The sequence below is a fragment of the Perissodus microlepis genome, chromosome 13 (genome assembly GCF_051167445.1).
Source record: "Perissodus microlepis isolate ML-2025 ecotype Zambia chromosome 13, ASM5116744v1, whole genome shotgun sequence".
Taxonomy (NCBI): Eukaryota; Metazoa; Chordata; class Actinopteri; order Cichliformes; family Cichlidae; genus Perissodus; species Perissodus microlepis.
The window spans coordinates 19,140,112-19,159,547 of NC_140473.1; the positions used below are offsets into that span (position 1 = coordinate 19,140,112).

Here is a 19,436-nt window from a genome sequence, read left to right on the forward strand (position 1 = left end):
TGAAGGACAGTTGGGCTCTGTCATGCTTTAGCCTTCCCCTCCCTGCCTCTCATGGGTGAGCAGCCATTGTTTGAGATGGTTGCCCTTGCCGCTCATGTACGGCCCACTCTGTCCACTGCTAGAAATGACTCTGTGACAAGGAATGAGGAGAGGAACCTGGCACAGACAGAGAGAGAGACGGGGATTTAATAAACATGTGCAATTTTACAAATATTAGAATTTGTAGGACCAAGGCCCACTTTTAAAATGTGTTTGTTTTTTTTTTAATAAAAAGTAACTACTACATTTGGTCAGAATTATGGGGAAAAAAGGACATTTTCACTAAACTTTAGAAATTTAAATACCTAAAAGCTATGATGTAGAGGAACAAAAAGTAATATTTGAGTAAGACAGGAACACAGATTAGACCGCTGGAAAAAAATCAAATACTTATTCTCAGGTTGACATTTATTGTCACAGCACCACAATAGTTGCAAGTGCTGATAGTAGATATGTATTATGTATGAAAGAATCTCTGATTTAGCACATAAACGATGTGACTTAAAAGTAACCAACGTGCAGGAAATATGAACTGCTTTTGTTTTTGTAGCACTTTTTATATTCATGCACTGCATGAAAACAAAGTGCCACACCAGAAGTGTCTGGTTTGATCCTGCACAAATCCACATTCAGGGTGATGGCTCAGTCTTTGGGTATAAATGTTTTTTACTCTTTAATAGTGAAAAGCAAAGAAGCAATCAAAAATTAATGGGCAAAAACACCAGCAGGATGAATATTCAATCGAGAGGGTGTCAACATTAAGATCTGATAACCCTGTGATCATTAAAAAGAGGAAGTCGGTGGAGCGTTTACTCTTGTTGCAGACGACTGCCAGGGGGGTCCCGAGTTCTTTGTAAACTAAATGGCTGGAGAAAGATTAAACAAGCAAGCCTAAAACACTTCGATCATTGTGAATTCAGAACAAGAAGAGTGGCAATGGTTGGGAATGAATCACAGCAATTATTTCTTTTAAAATAGTCTTAATGTTGCCCTCATTTTGTTCTTGTTATACTAACCGGAAAGGCAACACAACCGCTGCTGCACTGTGACTGTATTTCTCCAATGTAACTGTGTTAGGCTGACGTGACGGTTGCACCTCCAGCCTTTTATATGAAAGTTGAACATTCACCGTGTTTCTCTTCAAATCCATCATTAAACCCTCTCCCATATCAACAGCAATAAAACTTTCCGAGCCCCAGATTAACCTTGCAGACAGAGAAATACTGCTCGAGTATTCAGATCAATACTGTTCCCCGGGTTTGGAGGGAGAGCAGGGTACCCTCAAGGCCTTCGGATCTGCCTCTTCACTTGGGGGGGAAAAGAGCACTACACCAGGCTTATCAATACTCAAATCCTGGTGAAGAAGAAGTGCCACAGAGAGGGGAGGATCGATTGAGCACACTGAGCTTTTCACAGCTGAAGCCTGAGTAGAGCAGTGCTACTGACAAGTAATTGACACTGACAATCTGACTCTGGATCTGAATCAGGAGCTGATGGCTCAGGCTCCCAGCCTCCTGGACGAGAGGAAAGAAATGTCTGTAAAACATACTGATGCTAAATCGGAGCGCTATTATACAGCCATCTAGCTGCAATGCCACTGGCTAATGCAATGTATAAAGCATACAGAGAATCCAGAGGACACTATTAATTAGTTTATCTACATTTTATTCTGTGTTATAAATTGAGTGCTCTCATTATAAATAACTTTTTGTCCCCACCCAACATCAATTACAACATGCATGAGAGGGGAGACCGAGCACTAAGACGAGGATGCACACATGCACATATGAGGGAGAACATCTCACTGGCTGCACGGCTGCTGTACAAGTGCTCTCTGCCTCACAGAGCACACCGGTGGTGCCCACAGCACTACATGGGCAGAGTTAAACAGGCTTTGATCAAAGGGTTTGATCAAAAGAAGACACACCACTTGCCCTCTAGCCCTCCATTTTGTACACAGTGGATTCATGGGCAAAATGATGCGGGCCAGGTTTCTTACAAGAAGCGGAGATTTGCAGCGAACATCTACAGTAAAGACTTGAGAGAACAGGAACAAAAGGTGTGGGCTTAAAATCGTGCTGTAGGTAGACTTTCCCTCCTCAGCTGTGCTCAGAGGGAGGTGTTTATTTCGCCATCGCACGTACTCGAACACGCCTACAGTTTAGATTACATATCATGCATCGGGGAAAACTTTTTAAAATGCATTTTACTGGAAAACTTCAGTCGTGCACACGAGTTAGGAAACTAGGAGAGACAATACCTCACCAGGAAATGACCTCAAATGTGATCTTTGCCTATTTTATGTATTCTGTCATTTTTTCATGCATTTGTACAAAATGAATTACTACCCAATAAATATTATAGTTCACAGCAATCTGCTTCCACTTATTAATACAACATATAAACTAAGAATAATTTAAAATTACTTTTCTGTTAAAGGGCAAATTCACCGAAAAACTAATCATAACACTTTAATCTTGCATGTGTTAAATATTGAAGTCGCTAATAAAGTTTAAAAAAAAAAAAATACAAACCGTTACTTTACCTGTCTGACTAAATAAAGTAAGCAAGACAGAAGCCTGTCAATCAATGTCAACCATACTCACCGGATTCTTCCTCATAGCCCCTCCCACCGCCCGCACCGCTCTGGGGTTTCCCGCCATCTCGGCGAGGCGTTTGTATGAAACCGTCTTTCCGAACGTCACATCTCTCAGAAGTACCTGCAGCACGCGGCTGGTGAATGAATCTTTGCCAGAAAGCAAGAGGACGGAAGAGTGACAGAAAGACGGGAAAGGAGAAGGGGGGAAGAGAGAGCTCCTCATTTAATCAATCAAACTCAAACAGCCAGCCGAGAGGCTGATAACATGAAGGAACTTTAAACATGTGTTATATTTTTTTAAACTCTCTGCTGTTTTTAATTAAAAAGCCAACGTTTGACTCATTAATGCATTTTCACCTACTGGTGAACACTATAATGTCCATCCTGGCTCCCCACAATTCCATCTTTTTTCTTCTTTCCATCTTTACACTGCTCATTATGCACCTAAACACAGAGAAGTCCCTCAATTTGACCTTAGAACTAGTATTAACATGCTACAGAAGCTGACGTGAGAAAATTATTCCTATGGCAGAAAAATCTAGGTTATGCTTTGAAAGGTCACAGCTAAAATTAAAAAAGTTCGCTCCTTCATTTAAAAGGATTAAGAGAGGCCAAAAAGACTGCAAATCTGCTCCAGATTTTTAATAATAATAATTTGAATGTTGCACACCATTTGTGGCAGCGGGATGACTTTGAGGTTAATCAGACCAATTTGTCCTTTTAATTGCTTTCTATTCAGAGTAGATTCATTATATCATCTTCACTTAAATGGCAGAATTCTTCAAATCATCCACAGCTTAACCAACCACATTAACGGCTTTGATTTCATTAGCACTTTAGCAGTAGCATTATCTTTTCTTTTTTTTTCTGGATTACCAGGCGGTGACTGAGAGGCATGTTTGTCTAGCTCTGATTGCTGAAGAAAAGTATTTTAGGCATCTCAAAAACCTTAAGACGCCGATGCACCGAGGTTGTGCAGAAAGCACAAAACACTCTTTTTCTGCACTGAGAACAAGATGAGGAACAATGGTCTCGTTATCAAGAGGGGGTGAATTTCTTCTAGTATATACATGTACTCAGTCATGAAAATTCAATTAGTGATCTCCCATTCTCTCTCATTTATATGGTCTAAGAGAGCACATGACAAGTGATCTATGTGAAATCCTTCTAAATTGGCATTGTGTGAAAACATGTCACACCCCTGTCTCTCTTCTACAGAGTGAACATCCTTTGCTCCCCAGGCTCCCTCGCTACCTTATAGTCACTCTCTGCTACACAAAGCCACGCGAACAAGGCAATTTGCCTAAACTGGGGGGAATAAGTGTAAAACCTAAAGGGGATACATTTGATTGATGCACACCCATGTGAGTTCTTTGTCTTGAACAAGGCCCGTAGGTACTGTTTAATAATTTTTCAGGTAATAATCACACTGTCAACGAGATGACGGGCTCTTATGCAGACAGACTTAATGTTATGAGGAGATGAGATACACCCCTGAAATTCCTTTCATGCATTACTCTCCCTCATAAAGCTCGGATTTGGCCACATGATGTGTGTGATACATAAGGATTTCGCTTTTGTCACAGGCGGGGTAGATGACAACTTGCCCAGACTGCAGCTACGACAAATCCACAGTGATGCAAACGTTATTGACAAACAACCAAAGTCACACCGGCAGACGCAGACGAGAACTTTTGCCTACAAACAGACCGAGCAACAAGCTATGGCGCTGTGTACACCTTTGACTAATCCCGAGCAGCTGTTTCTCCTGGAAGCTTTCACATCTCCTACAGTTCTGGACAAAAAGTGTCTGTACTTTTATCTGCAGGGCACAAAGGTTAAAGAACTTTGCCCTCATCAGTGGCTGTGACAGAGACTTCAGGCAGGTCACTCGAGGGGACCAGCAATGACTTGGAGAGCAGTCCCCTAGCCCCATACTTCATAAAGAGCCTAATACAGTGTGTCTGGGGTCAGGACCCTCTTTAGATCGAGGAGCACTGGTGTCAATTGTTTAAATAAAAGTTGAGAGGAACCACTTACATGTTTACAGACATCCCCATAATTATGTCACAGGTCATTACCTGCCATGAGGCCAGGTGACAGAGCCACTGCGGCTGCGATGGATTTACCCGGAGTAAAATCGAACACGTTCGGCAGTTATGATGGTATTGACATATATGATTGATTTGCTCATAATTCTGTGTATGGGAGCAATTTGAAAGCCAAAAAAAGGAAAACAATAAACTGAAATCCATCAGCCCTGCTAATGATAGATTTGGAGAGATGACTTCCAGCTGACAGTCACCTCGTACATGGTGGTGAGAATAAAAAGACAATAGTGGAAATGCAGCTACCTCATTATCCTTTGTGTCTAATGGGAGGGAAGACTTTGACTCCCAGTCAAAGTGTCTCTTGAGTCTTGAGGGATCCATACTTTTGAAGGCTGACGGGGTGCTGATGATTCTCTGATTATTCGATATTCTGAAAACGTTCATTTCCCTAATTCCTCTCCACATCACAGGGGCGAGTCCTGGTGAGTGTCTCATCTCGCCCTGCGCTGTGCACAGGGGGAGGTTCAGACTCCTGCAGGAACACAGTCATTTGGGCTTTGAAGAGCGCCCTTCCCCCCCTTTGCACGGCCCCCTCCCCGCACATTCCCCGCGCCGCTTACCGAGACTAAGATCCTCTCGTCTGTTACATATGGATGTATAATTAATGAGATAAGAATATGCATCGTTTTAAGAACCCACGTTGGTGTCTGTGTTTTTCTGAGGCAGCCAGCACACATACACAGGCGCAAACACAAGCTAACTGAGCATAACGCACGCGAGCGCTCGCCATTCCCTTACCCCCGCCGACCAAACTTGCGTGTGATGTTGTGCATGACAATCAGTCGAGACTATAGAAAACTGCACCTTGCATCTCCTTTCATGTCACCTCTGTTTCTCAGGTATATCGTGACAGCTAATATGAAAAGTGGCTTGTTTTGTCAGAAATGTGTAAATAAACATGGCAACACTTCAAGTGAAGGTCACAACTCAATATTACATGACAAGTGCTGCGAGAGCGCTGTTGCGTTCAGGTTCTCCCACAAGATAACTGAGCAAACAAAAGTTGGTTGTCACAGATTGTAATGACCTGATTAAACTTGTATCTTTTTTTTCCCAGGCAGGCAGAGGCTGCACGACTAGATCGAGGAGGAATTTTTACAGCAATAAGTCAAAAAGAAAAGATACTTAATATTTGTGAATCAACAAGCAAGAAAAAAAGAACCTTCCATTTCCCCCCCTGAAAAGACAAATACTCTTGATGCTCACATTTAACATTTTTATACTGGCATGGCCTATGGTTCTGACTACTGAGAGCAATCCAAGCCTAAACCCTGTATTTACGGAGCCCCAAAACAACAGGCGAGGGAGAGAGGTGGAACACAGCACAATCACCTATTCAGATCAGGTACTAATGAAGAATTCCATCTATCCTGAAATTTAATTAAAACCCCAAAGACTTCAGATGAGATGCGATTTGAAAGAGCCTGGGGCTGGTACACAAGCACTTGGTGGCGAAGGGAATCACACTGAAAGTTGATATCGTAATTGGTCCTGATGTATTTCTGCATTGCCTTTGCGGGAGCGTGGGACTCATAGCTGTATACAGGGTCTCGATGGAGTACCTGCTCATTGAAAATGCCATCACTCAAGCACTGCAGATCTGCATGAAATTAGAGAGCAACTAAGGCCTGATTGCAGGGGAAGAGAGGCACAATTGTTAAATGCATATATTAAAGTCATTTTTTTTCCTGTGTAGGTGTGCTTCTGTGTCTAAATGAGAGCTTCTGAAAATCTTTCAGTTAAAATGCGATGAGCATCTCAGTGTGACAAAGGAGCAGCCCGCAATTGTTTTGAAAACAAATTTCTGTTTACGATCTCAAAAATGAGTCGTCGGGCTACGATATTATGTATTTCCTCGAAACGAAACCACGGTTGGCAATCAAATATTCATTTTGTTTGCTTTTGTTTTCTTGTTTTCCTCTGCATCTTTAGTCGTTCGCCTCGCCGAAGCTACCGGTTGAAAGGACACTAATTGTCCATTTTTGGGGGGAGCTTTCATTTCACTCACGGTAGGTGACTGATCAAGCCAACAATAAGCTCATTCAAACTTTACCACCATTCACATGTTCTCATTAAAAAAAAAAAAAAAAAAAAAAAAAGCTTCCTGTCTGAAAATGTCAAGAGTGGAATTCGATCAGTTTCAAAGAATGTGCCAAGAATCATGGAAAAGCTTGCCAAGACTAACACGCGTGGTAAGAGCTGCCACAGATTACTGAACCAAGTTACAGCTCTGTGTTCTGTTCTCTCTCCTTTCACTCACCCACTCACTCACTTTTCCTCTGCTCTCGCTCTCTTCCTCGCACACTCGCTCTCTCTCTCGCTCTCTCTCTCAGCCATAAAATACTTCATTATAACACACTGAGCCAGTGAGTGTAAGTGATGTAACTGACAATTAAGAGTGAAAGCCTGATCCCAGTCATGGCTCTGCAAATATTTATCCATGACAGACCTCCTTGCAGGGCGGGGTGGTGAAAGCCAGGGAGCGGGAGACTCCCAGTGGTCTGCGGCTCACTGAAGTACGCCTGGAGCCATTCAATGCAGCGCTGCAACTCAGGGCTCGTTTCTGCCAGGCTATCGTTGACCACACAGCTCAGGGGGCCCCCGCTGCTCCTGTGAGGGATATAAGGCAGGATGGGGAGGTGAGGTGGGGATCAGAGGAGCAATCATAATACCCAATTCTTGCTTGAACAGTGCTAAATATGTCACAAGAGTGTAATAACATGCCACGAGTGACAAAGATGCAAGATGACATAATTTGCTGAGTGGAACTGAAGTTGTAAATTAAGACGTGTTTAAAATCTGAACTTGTACATTTTTGCATGTCGCTCGGCTTTGACGGATACCAGAGCTTTGGAAGATAGAATAAACCTCAGGAAGATAAAAAGGCAGAATCCAGAATTTTCTCAAGAGTAGATATAATAGAGTACGAAAGGGAAAAAAAGACAAAAAAACAACCGTCAGGTCATAAGAAACAGCTAACAGTTCGTTTCAAACTACTTTAAGGGAGAAAAAACGGTTTCTTAAAACAGAAAAGTAGCAGACAAAAGTTAAGAGCACAGCATTAACAACAGTTTCAACTCTGCTTGGGTCTAGTTTATAGTTCATGACAAGAATAAATGGATTTTTTTGGCCAGAGCGATGTTAGCCAGAAAAGCGCCGCACTTGGACATGCATCTTAGCTTGAGTAGATGCTTGGAGGAATTTGCCGACGGTTGAGTTGGCATCACTTAACAGCTGAATTTCTCTCTGCTGCTGACCACCCCCCAGGTCAATGCAAGCAGACTGACCCATATTTGACACTTAAAGACCCTACTGGGAAAGTCCTCTCTTAGCATGTGCATTACTCCAAAGTGGACCTCAAGCTGTGTTGTGGATCTAAAGCAGGCCCGCCAATTCCATTAACTGGTGTACAGGACTTATAAATAAATAATACCACCATTTAAGTGCCCCCTTTTTTCAAAATTGGCTTGTCCTGTACGGTATTAATAATAGACATTTACTTTGTTAAACACACAGACCGTCTCTCTCCTGCCCGCCGTAACAGCGCGGCCCTAAAGTGTTTTTACACTTGTGCAGGTCACAGTTTGAGCTGCGTTTTATATTGGACACGTGAAGCTGAGGTTTACTGGAGTGTTATGACTGAGCAGGTCAGTTTTCAGAGAAACCACTCTGCTTGCTAGTTTGTGGCTGTGTGATAAAAATCTCCCGGGTGCCGTTTAACAGTGGGTGTAAATACAGTAAAAGGTGTAAATACTCTCATTTCTAAATAAACCACACAGCAGTTTATAGTTGAGTGGTGAAAACTTGGAAACCCACCAGCGGGTTCTGTGCTGAGACCCGCTCAAACAATGGCCATGGCTCATGGCAATCTCTGTCGGCATGGGTGAGTGCCCAGCCAGCCCCTACTTGTCATTGTCTCTCCTTTCTATCCCCTCCTTCCCCTCCCTCCCCCAGCTCTCCCTCCTCATTTCCCCCTCTCTATTGCTCTATCCTCCCACTCCAGCTCTTTTGGCTCCCCACCACCTACACCCCGACACACACACACACACACACACACACCCACCATCCCCCAACTTCTCTTTCTCTCAGCAAGGATCTTCAGGCCACTGTTCCCTCTCTACACACCCTCAACCCCCCCACAACACGCATCCTCACACCACCACCACCACCTCCTCTACCCCTCCACACCCTCTCTTTCTCTCCGAGAGGATGTTCCAGCCGCTGCACACTGACAGCTCGGGGATATTGTGTGTGGAAATGTTCCTGTTGGACCCGCAGGCCCTTACAATCTACCGGACAAAGGCTAGTGCACCTTTGCTTAAGGCTTGGCACCTTTGACCTTGTGCTTACACTTCAGACTTGTCACTGTGGCTAATTTTCCTCTCCTCCCAGCTTACGGATGCGCCCGTTTTTAAAAGGTGTTTGACTGATACAACATTGACAGTAGTAAAAGTTAATGCAATGCAGTACATGTTATGGCTGGCAAACAACAAGGAAATAAATAAATAAAAGGGGGGGAACAACATCAGTTGAGCTGAAGTCTGTCACCTCTAGGTGCAATGGGGGATTGTTTTTAAAAGAGCATGTGGGCAGTGGAGATGTAGCACTTGTGCTCGCAACATTTCCAGCCGCTTCAGTGAATCAGAAATCAGGCAGCATCATGTGATCTTTATGGAGTCCAGACTGGCACATTAGAAGCTGTGCCCTTCAAATGAGAGATTAGAGATGTCTAATAAATGTCGGACTAATTACAACAAAACTCTCCAAGGGGAAACAATCTTTATATTGTACTAAAGCAACTGCCAACGCTCTATGAAAACCAAAAATGATAATTAGCAGTGATTATAAAGAGTATTTTAATAAACGTGTGTAGCGAGTGTGTTGACGGTAGAACAAACAATTCAAATTGGGTTAAAGAAGAATTGTTATTTTATTATCTTTTGACTACATAAATCATATTTTTTTCCATGTCCTTCAGCCATTTACTATTTCATCACAGGTAAAGAAATCAGAAACTAATTCCAAACTAGCCGAGGATCTGCTGCACTAAAAAGAATATTTCCCTTGATAGAAGATTGCGATTTGAGAAATTTTCTAATATTGTGCTCCTGTCACAATCAATTTCCAATTACCATAAATCATTGTTGCGTAAAGTGGGACTCATTTGGAGTTCTACCCGTTTTCCAACTCTAATATAAGGAATGAATTGAGCATTTATACAATGTTGGAGGCTATTTTGTTCATCCTGGAAGAAACAATCAAAGGAGACAAAGGGAAAAAAAAGAAAAGAATAGCTGACATTAAATTAGTCTTTTTCTGTATCTCTAGTTGCACAAGACTTCAGTAAGACTTTTTCTATCAGCTGCAGACGTAAGAATGAAACAGGTTAACCACAGAATCTAATTGAAAGGAATCTGGCGAAGGGTGTAATGGTATATTGCACTAAAAGGGGAAAAACTCAGAACTCATGCCTCCATCCTGTGAAGCGTGATGGCGCTCATCCTGACTCGATCGGCTGTCACTTTTGACACAGCCTGCCAGAGTTCTCCTTCACCGATCATGGGTAACATGGCGGGTCAGAGGATGAAATAGAAAAGGCCAAGAGCAGTCCAATATTTTCCTCAGCCTTATAGCTGCAGATACTTAACTCAGAGACGTCAAAGACTCAAGAGAGCATGAAAAAAGCCTAAAATGACTGTCTAAAAAGGGAAAAAAATACAGCATGTCTCTATGAATGTCAAGATCCTGATGGTCTCTGAGCCAAAGGCTGTGATACAATTGTAAGCCACTTGCTCAATGCAGCTCGTTCAACCATCGGAAGATCATTCAGATGCCTATCTAGGCAGTGCAGCACTAAACTCGAGAGCTTTTGGAGTGGGAAGCTGTTAGGAATGCTTCCTACTCTGTTCTGGGGTGCACGTTTTGTGCTCCGCTGTTTCAAAATAAAAACAACTGGGCCGGATAAACTGCTCTCTAGATATCCCGCAACTCTTATTAGTGAATGTCCGCCAAAGAGGCTGCAACACTCAATCCAATACATAAAGGTGGTGGTAAAATACTGCAGAGTAGGCAACAAAGCACACAACAATTAGGTCTTCTCCCAACTGGCTAGCCACAGGAGTCAGTGAAGGCATGTATTACCAGAGCCTTAACTCTTACTCCATTATGTAGTGTATCCACACCCCGACGCCGCAATGTTTATCTACAACAGACTACTGAGCAGTTTCAAATAGCGTTTTTAGCCTCTATTCTCAAGTGCCACAGTAAGAGACTCCAATTACCCGAATGGTAAGGAGCCAGTGAGGGAGGCATAAAGTACATTAGGGATCCCCTGTAACTGCAGGGACCTTTTAGAGCCTCAACTGAAGAGGGCCGGGAGACTGGGGGGACAGTGACCCTGCATGGATAGCCTCTGTCAAAATTTGACCACGTCAAGCACAAAGGCATTATGGGAATCCAGTGTCACCAAGTCCTAATTACTGTCTGTGTTCAGAGCAAATTACTGCCTTGTTCCTCTGATTAGCGAGGAGGCTAATCTTCACCTGTGTACGCCAGCACTGCTGAGGGCCCTTGAGTGTTAGCGCTTCGTCTTCTGTAATTTATTTTTAAATCAGTGCCCGCTCCCAAGAGTTTTGAGTGTTTTGTTGTGAACCGCTTACCATGATCCCCACCACCGCCCCCTCACCCCTAAATCCTTGACTAAATCCTTGTTTGGTGCCGCAGGAAGATAAGCAAGAACAACACTTGGGCATAATTGACTCGTACTCCTCTCCAAGATGTCAGAGCGGAATCATCTCTCTGCATATTGCCTTAGTATGTCACACACTGTACACTTCTGCATGTTGCAGATATAGAATCCAATCAAGTTCTAAAACAAACTAGTGCAACCCTTATGCTGGAAAAAGTTCCCGGTCGACAGCAGGGAAAGGGGAGGGAAACAAAAAAACTGCAGGAGCTGCTTTTAGCTGCATCTCCACAGTGAGCAGCAACTCTCATTCAACTCAAAACCTCACCCTGGAGGCTCCGCTTTAGAAACCACAACATTTGCAGATTTTCATCTGAGTGAATGTCAGTGTCTCGTCTGTGTGGGGCGGTTTACAGGTAGTGTGTTACACAGGTGTTGGTTTACACAGGAAATGGCACATGCAGCCTGATTGGGACGGTCCCGGGAGACGGAGGCATAAACATAGAGCACAGATGGGTCCAAGGGCCAGTGGGAGCAGCACCTTAATGAATACGCAGCTGAGTACTACACTTCACAACATGCAAAACAATATTCTAAGGCCGCAGCAAAAAATAGAACAAAAATCATCAGAATATCATTACACAATGAATTATTCATACCGTTTCTAAAGGGACTCCGTCAAAAAGTCTCTCCTTGCTTTATTGATGATTTCATTCAATATCTCAGCAGTTCATGGTTTGTATGACAAAGCATTTTAGTTACAAATGTAAGCAGTTTATTTAGCACACAGCAGTGTCTATATATATATATATGTATGTATGTATCTACATATCAAGCAAAATTATAATTTAAATGAACAAAATCCTACGTTAGATGAAATACACCATAGATGGAGAAGCGGAGAGAAAAATTACAGTGGAATAAAAAAAGTTGTTATATTTCCCGGTGTGTGAGCACATCATGTAAACAGGCCCCTCAAAAAAAGGAACACATTTGCCATACTGCTATTCAGCGTGAACCAGGACATTGATTCACAACACTACATGAGTGTGAGAAGAAAAAAAACCCAAAAAACGATAAATGCATCACCTCAGATATTTCACACTAGCGTTGGTAGTGTGTAAAAGCTGTTGTGACAGCTTGGGTATTAGGGATAGATAGATGGAAAATGTCTGGCTGCTTATGAATGCCAATGTGAGTGGGGTGGCAGATTTGACACAAAAACACTCCACCTCAGAACAATTAGGCTGTTCTCAGGCCCCATCCAGTGTTGTCAGTGATAATGGAAAGCTGTGAGGATAACTGGTGATAAATAGACTTTAACACCCTCCTCCTTAAGAGCAATGCAGTCTTGCAGTCCTCTCATATGCTTAACTAATCATGACCATGGCCAGCAAATTCATACAAAAGACTAATTACTGTTGTACTTCACTTCAGTCTCAAAGGCCTCTTATATAAGGACTTGGGGGTTCTCTTGCCTCTTTTCTCCTCTTGATGGGTATTTTTTTACAAGTAGGCCTCATGCTAGACAAAAGCGTTTAAAAATCGGTGATTGCTTTCATCCGCTTTAATTACATTCAGAAATGGCATTTCTGCCACATAATACACCCCTATTGTTTCAGAATTATCTGGCTTGGGGAGTAAAATCTACAATATTTGACGATGCTCCCGAGCTAAATCGCCTCTTGAAATTGAAATATGCAGCCGAAATACAAAATAAAAAGCCAGCCTTTGCTGCTGATATACTGGAAGCTCCTTGGCTTTCTCCAGAATGCTATTATTATGCATATCCAGGTAGAAAGTTAATTAACCCAAAGCTTAAGCTAATTATGGTAGCAGAATGCTATCAACCAAACGCTTTCAGTCAGACAGCTGTCCAGAATTTCATTTGCTAATCATTTGTCTTTTGCCGGAGCATATGGTACATTTCCCCGCTATCACAGCAACAACAAACAGATGAAAATCATTAACTAAAAACAATGTGCAATGTGAAAAATCAGACACAGATTTATAAGGCTTTGTGTCAGAGAAAAAAAACGGGGAGGGGGGGGGGGGGGGGATTTATGGCCTGGGAAGTATAATGATAATTTTTGGTTTTAGCCACTTAGGATTTTAGGCAGATCACGTGACCCGAGTGTGCTGGGAATTCAGATGCACAAATATATTGTTTATATCTATATGCAAATGAGACAGAAGTGTTTATCCGTGTAAAATTAATTACAATTTTCTATAGGAGCATATGCGAAAAGATCTTGTTCCTAACAATTTTTAGCTTCTAGCACATTTTGTGCATGTTTTTACCAACACAATATTTTTTGTTGTTAAAAGTAGAAATCCCTCAGCTCTGAATTAAATCAATTATTTTCCAAAAAATGTTTCATGCATTATTTCTGTTTTTTTTTTTCTTTTTTCATAAAAACACATCACACTGGCTGTTAAAGGGTGATTGATATCAGCATTGCCTTGCAACATTATCAGGCAATAAAGGCTACTCAGGTTCTAATGCAACATGTCATACACAGGCTCCTGTAGTACATTTCTATTGAGGACCTCACAAGCTAAATTGCTTTTTTCCTGCTCCCCCACATCTCAGCCAGCTTGACAGACAAATTGATCAAAGCATTGTAAAATAATATGCTCACAAAATGTCTCGGGGCAGGAGTCCAGCCCTTTTTTTTCATTTTTCACCCTAATAAAAAAGTGCTCTATGATTTCCTCTGTATTATGTGTCTGTGCTCTGTGTGAAAGAGGCAAGAAGCATCATATTTCAGATAATAGTAATCTCCTGTAAACAAAATGCGTATCATTTTTCTGTGAACGCTGAGGCCATGCTAAAAACTAAAGGGGGGAAAACTGGTTAACAGGGAGGCTGGTGCGTAGGGCCCCAACAGGGGTTGTTGAGATGTAATGAATTTGTTCATCTGATGGTGCCTTCAGGGCTGTCGTTAGACTGGCAGAGGAGGTTGATTTCAGGAAATGTTCCTAAGATCAGTTAGGAAGCAAAAGGGGCTTGAGACGTTTCTATTAGAAAGAGCTGACGGTCATGGTGTGTAAGCAATACTTCAAGGGCGTTTATGTAGCTATAATGGCATTTATCAATAACTATCTATCAATGCCACAAATGCTTCTGTTGTTGGCCCAGCTGTTCAACGCCAAGCAATAGTGAAGTCTGAGAAACGCAGGAGGCAAACGCGGCCGTGTAAGCCTTCAAAGCTCTGGCTCGTTGGCAAATATCTGCTATAGGTCTGAGTTTATGCTATGAATGGACATTATCTATTTCCCATATCTAAAATATGCTCTTAGAGATCATTTATCACAGTGACTTTCTAAGCCTGTACCACAACACATCCGAAGCTGGAAAGAGCCTTGTTTAGTATGTCATAAATAAATCAATAGAAATGGCTGATCTGAACTATTACTGCTACAGGCGGGCTTTGGTGAGATCTACATGTAAAGCCGGTTGCAAAGATAAGCCTGTATTTTGTCACTTTATCTCGCCTCCCTTAATGCCTGTTTACATTGCGTTACTACATATATCTAAGGTGGCTCTAGTTTCCCCGTCCTGTGACAATAACAATATATTCAACCGGTTGAGATAAAATCTAAACATTTTTACTAGTAATTTTTTCTTGGGTGGGGGTGGTGGGAGGCTCACACCTTTGCAAACATACAGCGATGTGATCAGAGCTTCACTTATGACCGACATAGCAAATGATATTAAAGTGAGAAATGATCTAGTGATGCGAATCATTAAATTCATTTGCATATTCCTACTGAACCTGAACACACAAATTAAACCCTGTTCACAAGGAGACGGAGAAAGGTGCTTGTGCATGGTTACAGGACATCTTCCATAATCAAAATTCCATATTATTAATTTTCTCACTTCAACTCATTAACAACAAGTGGAATGTTTTTTACTGCTTGATGAATTTTAGGAAATAGCAGACAGTCGAGAAGGAAACACATGTTGAGGTATAATATACAAGGTCATTAATGGGTTTCCATAAATTAGAATTTAAACATACATTTTGAAAAGGATAACTTCCTATCCGGGTGCATTTGGAAATCGTTTAATTTCCCCGACCATTCAAGTTTATCAAATGCGAATCTGCGATACATGGATATTTAATTTCAATCTAATCAAAACTAATCTGAGCTGTAGGATGTGGACCTGTAAAAATAAGGAAGAGGCACTTATTAATGCTGCCTTTAATCAGTTTCAATCGCTTCAGTAAGACTGTCAACGTTCCTGACACTTTTGAGGGATGGGCAGGCCGAGAAATGCAATCACATATTACATTTCTGAGTGTCAGTCGACACTCAGAACTACTGCATACAACTTGAAGGAAACATAAATAAACAGGAGAGAACAGTCCATGCTCCCCGTGGCCTTTGCTGACCCTACAGACATCAGTTCTAATCAACTCCCTTGTGGGTAATAAACAAGTTATTTTTCTGAAATTTCAAATATACTGCAGGAAGAATCACAACCACATGCCATCAGAAATCTAATTTCAAGCCCAACTGTATTCTAGTGCCCCTCATATTTCTAGTGCCTGCTCATATTTGCCCAACTTTCTCCAGGATATTTCTTGTGGGATCTACAAAAATGCCCTGCTTCCAATGAGGAATGGTGGCACTCCATCACAGGAGTGGATTCTGTCTGCCTGTAAATTTCACACCTTTGTTTATCACGTCACCAGCCCGGCTGTTGTACAGTACCTTTCAGCAGGTGCGACATCCATTAGGATCTGGATGGTGTGCACACCATTCTCACATCCACTGACTTGGATCGTCCCCAGGGGGCTCAGCAATGAGATGGTCTTCTGAGTGCACTGGCTCTCCCCCTGCTTCTTCATCTTGCTGCCCTGCTGAGGAAGTACAAATTACACTACGTTCATTGACATATTCATGTGGCAACTTTCACAATTTCCCACACATATTTGCATTGAATGATCTATTGAAAACCTAGCGGGCCACCAACGGAAGATGACTTACATATTTGAACACCTTGCCTCCAAACAATGTCATGATGTGACTTGATCCCCACATTACTATCCAATATTTCTTCTGTGTATGGAAAAGAATACGCCTATCTAACCAATAAATCGCCCATTTTTTCCCCTCTTTCTGTTCTATATATCACATAAATGAGAAAAACAATGCAGTCTGTTCCCTTGTCTGGTGGGGGATTCCCAAGATAGCTCGACATTATTTTCAATCCGTCATTTTTGGTTGATGGCCGGGATGTTTTTCTAGCATTAAATTTGTTCCTTAGGGTGCAACTCCGATGGGATTCTGGTTTCCAGCCCTTAACAACAGCAAAAACGTGCAGCTTTTCTGACGACTGAGATGGATACTGGCAATAACCAGACAGCAGTTCCTTTTTTATTTTTACTTTGAGGGAAGGAGAGGTGATTGACTATGTTATATGTGAGTTTTTGAGAGATGGGGGTTATAATAAATAAAGGTCACATTGATTGTAAGTTTCAAACAAGTAACCTTTCCTTCCCAGAACGATGATCTGAAAAGTTTAAAGTGCACAAATGCAATATCTCCATTTTTGCTTTCAATATTACCCATACCACGTGTTTTTAAATGGTTAACTCGCACGTGTGTGTACATTGATGGGAGCTGTGCACTGCTTTGACTAGACTTTATTTTCATTATGAATTATTATTTGTTGCATTTAATTACCAAACAGCAAATAAAAATGACACATGACAATTAAAGTTTCAAAACAGACTATAAAGAGGGAATGATATTAAAAAAGCAATAACAAAATTTTTTTTAATGACTGACTAATTGTTTTAATTTTTGCAGGCCTAGCATATTAACAGATGTGAAACTCTTCCTCTGCTAAACTGACTTTTATAACATTTTTAGGTCCCATAATCAAATTTTCAATGCTCACCACGTGAAATCTTGTGCACTAGTTATTTAACGAAGCAACAAAACAAACTACAGATGAAACAATTAACCACAACTGGTAACTACTTCAATAATTAATCCTTTTATTTGATTTTTTTTTTTTTTTTTTTTTTTTTTTACTAAAAATAAAAGTATTCAACAATCCAGCTTCTCAAATTAAGAGCACTTTCTTCTTTCCTTTGTCTTCATTGCTCGTAAACTGAATTTTGGGGAGCTGTGGAGTGGAGAAAATGACACCTTGAGCTTCAGAAAATTACAGACTGTTTAATAAAACAATAATCACAAGCTGTAGCCCTTAAACAAAGCAAAACAAAAACACTTCACTGCTCATTGCACACTCTACTTTTAATTTAAGAATGGATATCTTTTATTTTTAGATTACTCCCGTATCCACCCCCCCATCCGCACTTCACACACGCATACTACCAACACCACCACCACATCTGTCATGGTATGTGATCACAAATGCGTCTGCTTCAACTTTCTTGTTTCTACTCTTGCAGCTCTCACTGTATTCATCAGGGGTTTGCCTGAACTGACAATAAAGGCGAGAAATTTTCTGAGCCAAACAATGGTACAGTGCACTTTGGATAAGCACTGCACACACTCCGTGCCATTTAGCAAGATGGTAATAGACTCATAGATAGAATAATGGACTTTGGCAATAATGGCCTTGGCTAATAGTCTGCGCTGATTAAAAATAATGCTATCATGTTTGTTCTGTGCCGTTTTCGGTGCAGTAGAGTAGTCTAAGTGAGTGCCTGGGTGTTTACCCAGCTCTTCACGGTGAGGAACAACAAACAATAAGCAGATTGTGTTGTTAAAAAGAAAAAAAAAATCACTGGCGGCATCCTCATGCTCGTCAATCATTTGACTCGTTTCTCATTAGACTAGTTCCTGGTCAAACCTGCGTGATTAATTGAGTAGAAAGCGCCCCGTGACTGCGCAGGTGTAAAAATGCAACATGTGTCCTTAATGTGCTGTTTCAGATGACGGCTCCTTGGGTGAGTATCTCTTTTAACGTAAAAATATACCTATCATAATAATGAAATAAACAAGCGAGAGTTCGTGTCTGAAAGGCGTATTAGCAAACGCTAGCCCTCGTTAGCTTAAGCGTACGCGTACTTTCTGCTTTGTGTATGTTGTTAGCTTGTGTTAGAGAAAGTTTAACGCTGTAAATTAACGTCGGTGCTTACAAATTTAACCTTGTGCATCCAAACGGTGTCTCTGCGATGCCCACTCCTCTTCCCCCCTCTGCAAAACACATGTCAAAGCAGAACTCTTCCTGTTTCTCAAGGCAGCGTGGTCAAGCCGACCAATCACGAGAGGCAAAAGTCCGCTCTCGCTCTGTAATTGGTCCAGAGAAAGTCTCCGCTCCTCCCCTCTGCCAGGGACAGACATAAGAAGAAGGCTTTTCTAATAGGTCTCAAGTTGGGATTTGGGGTCCTTCAGGGGGTCCCCAGTACGCCGAAGACTAGTAATGGTAGTGATTTAGATATTTGATTTGCTTGATGTTTTTACAGCAGGAAAAAATATGATAATGCATATTTTGAGCATTAATTTCAAACACTGTTATCTTTCCACTTATTGCTGAGACATTTATCCAATTCTGCATCTCCTGTGACAGCTTCTCAGTGAGGTCTTTAGGGTCTCAAGCGTAATGTTTGTGGATAAAAAAACACCTATGTGACTGCAGCAACCAATAACACCTTATGTATTACCAACTAATAAAGTCAGTATTATGAACAACACATGGGGCAGCACTCAATCCTTTTATTAGAGTTTTTATGCCGTTTAAAGGAGGGGGGGGGGTTGCCTTATGTTGCCTGGAGCAGTCATAGATTAAGTGGAAGCATATATTTCAGTCATTATGACCAAGTGTGTGGCATCAGTCACGCATTTTTCTTTTCTTCTGTCTGTTGTCCTTTGCAGCTTTATTTTTTTGTTTCTGTGATGCCTTCAGCTCTCTGCATGCCTCCGTTTGGAATGTGTAGGCCGGCATGGGCCTGTGGCCCACACCCCATCTCAGCGGTGAGGGTGGGAGCGGGGGAGAAAACGCCACCCCTGC

General features: G+C 41.7%; 1 protein-coding gene across 4 annotated transcripts; it reads right to left on the bottom strand.

The window, feature by feature from the left end:
• Window positions 1-18,660, bottom strand: LOC146375052 (methylated-DNA--protein-cysteine methyltransferase-like). 4 transcript variants are annotated; one of them, XM_084949084.1, is made up of 5 exons: window positions 18,574-18,660; window positions 16,160-16,305; window positions 7,199-7,359; window positions 2,646-2,785; window positions 1-156 (listed from the first exon to the last, which is right to left on the bottom strand). In XM_084949084.1, exons 1-5 carry the CDS (start codon window positions 18,580-18,582, stop codon window positions 28-30), a joined length of 585 nt encoding a protein of 194 aa, XP_084805210.1. In that variant the 5' UTR covers window positions 18,583-18,660; the 3' UTR covers window positions 1-27. The 4 variants fall into 4 exon arrangements, with proteins under 4 accessions (XP_084805210.1, XP_084805209.1, XP_084805208.1 ...); XM_084949083.1 differs by having other exon boundaries at window positions 16,160-16,308; window positions 18,574-18,654; XM_084949082.1 differs by having other exon boundaries at window positions 18,565-18,653.
• Window positions 18,661-19,436: the final 776 nt, after the last annotated feature.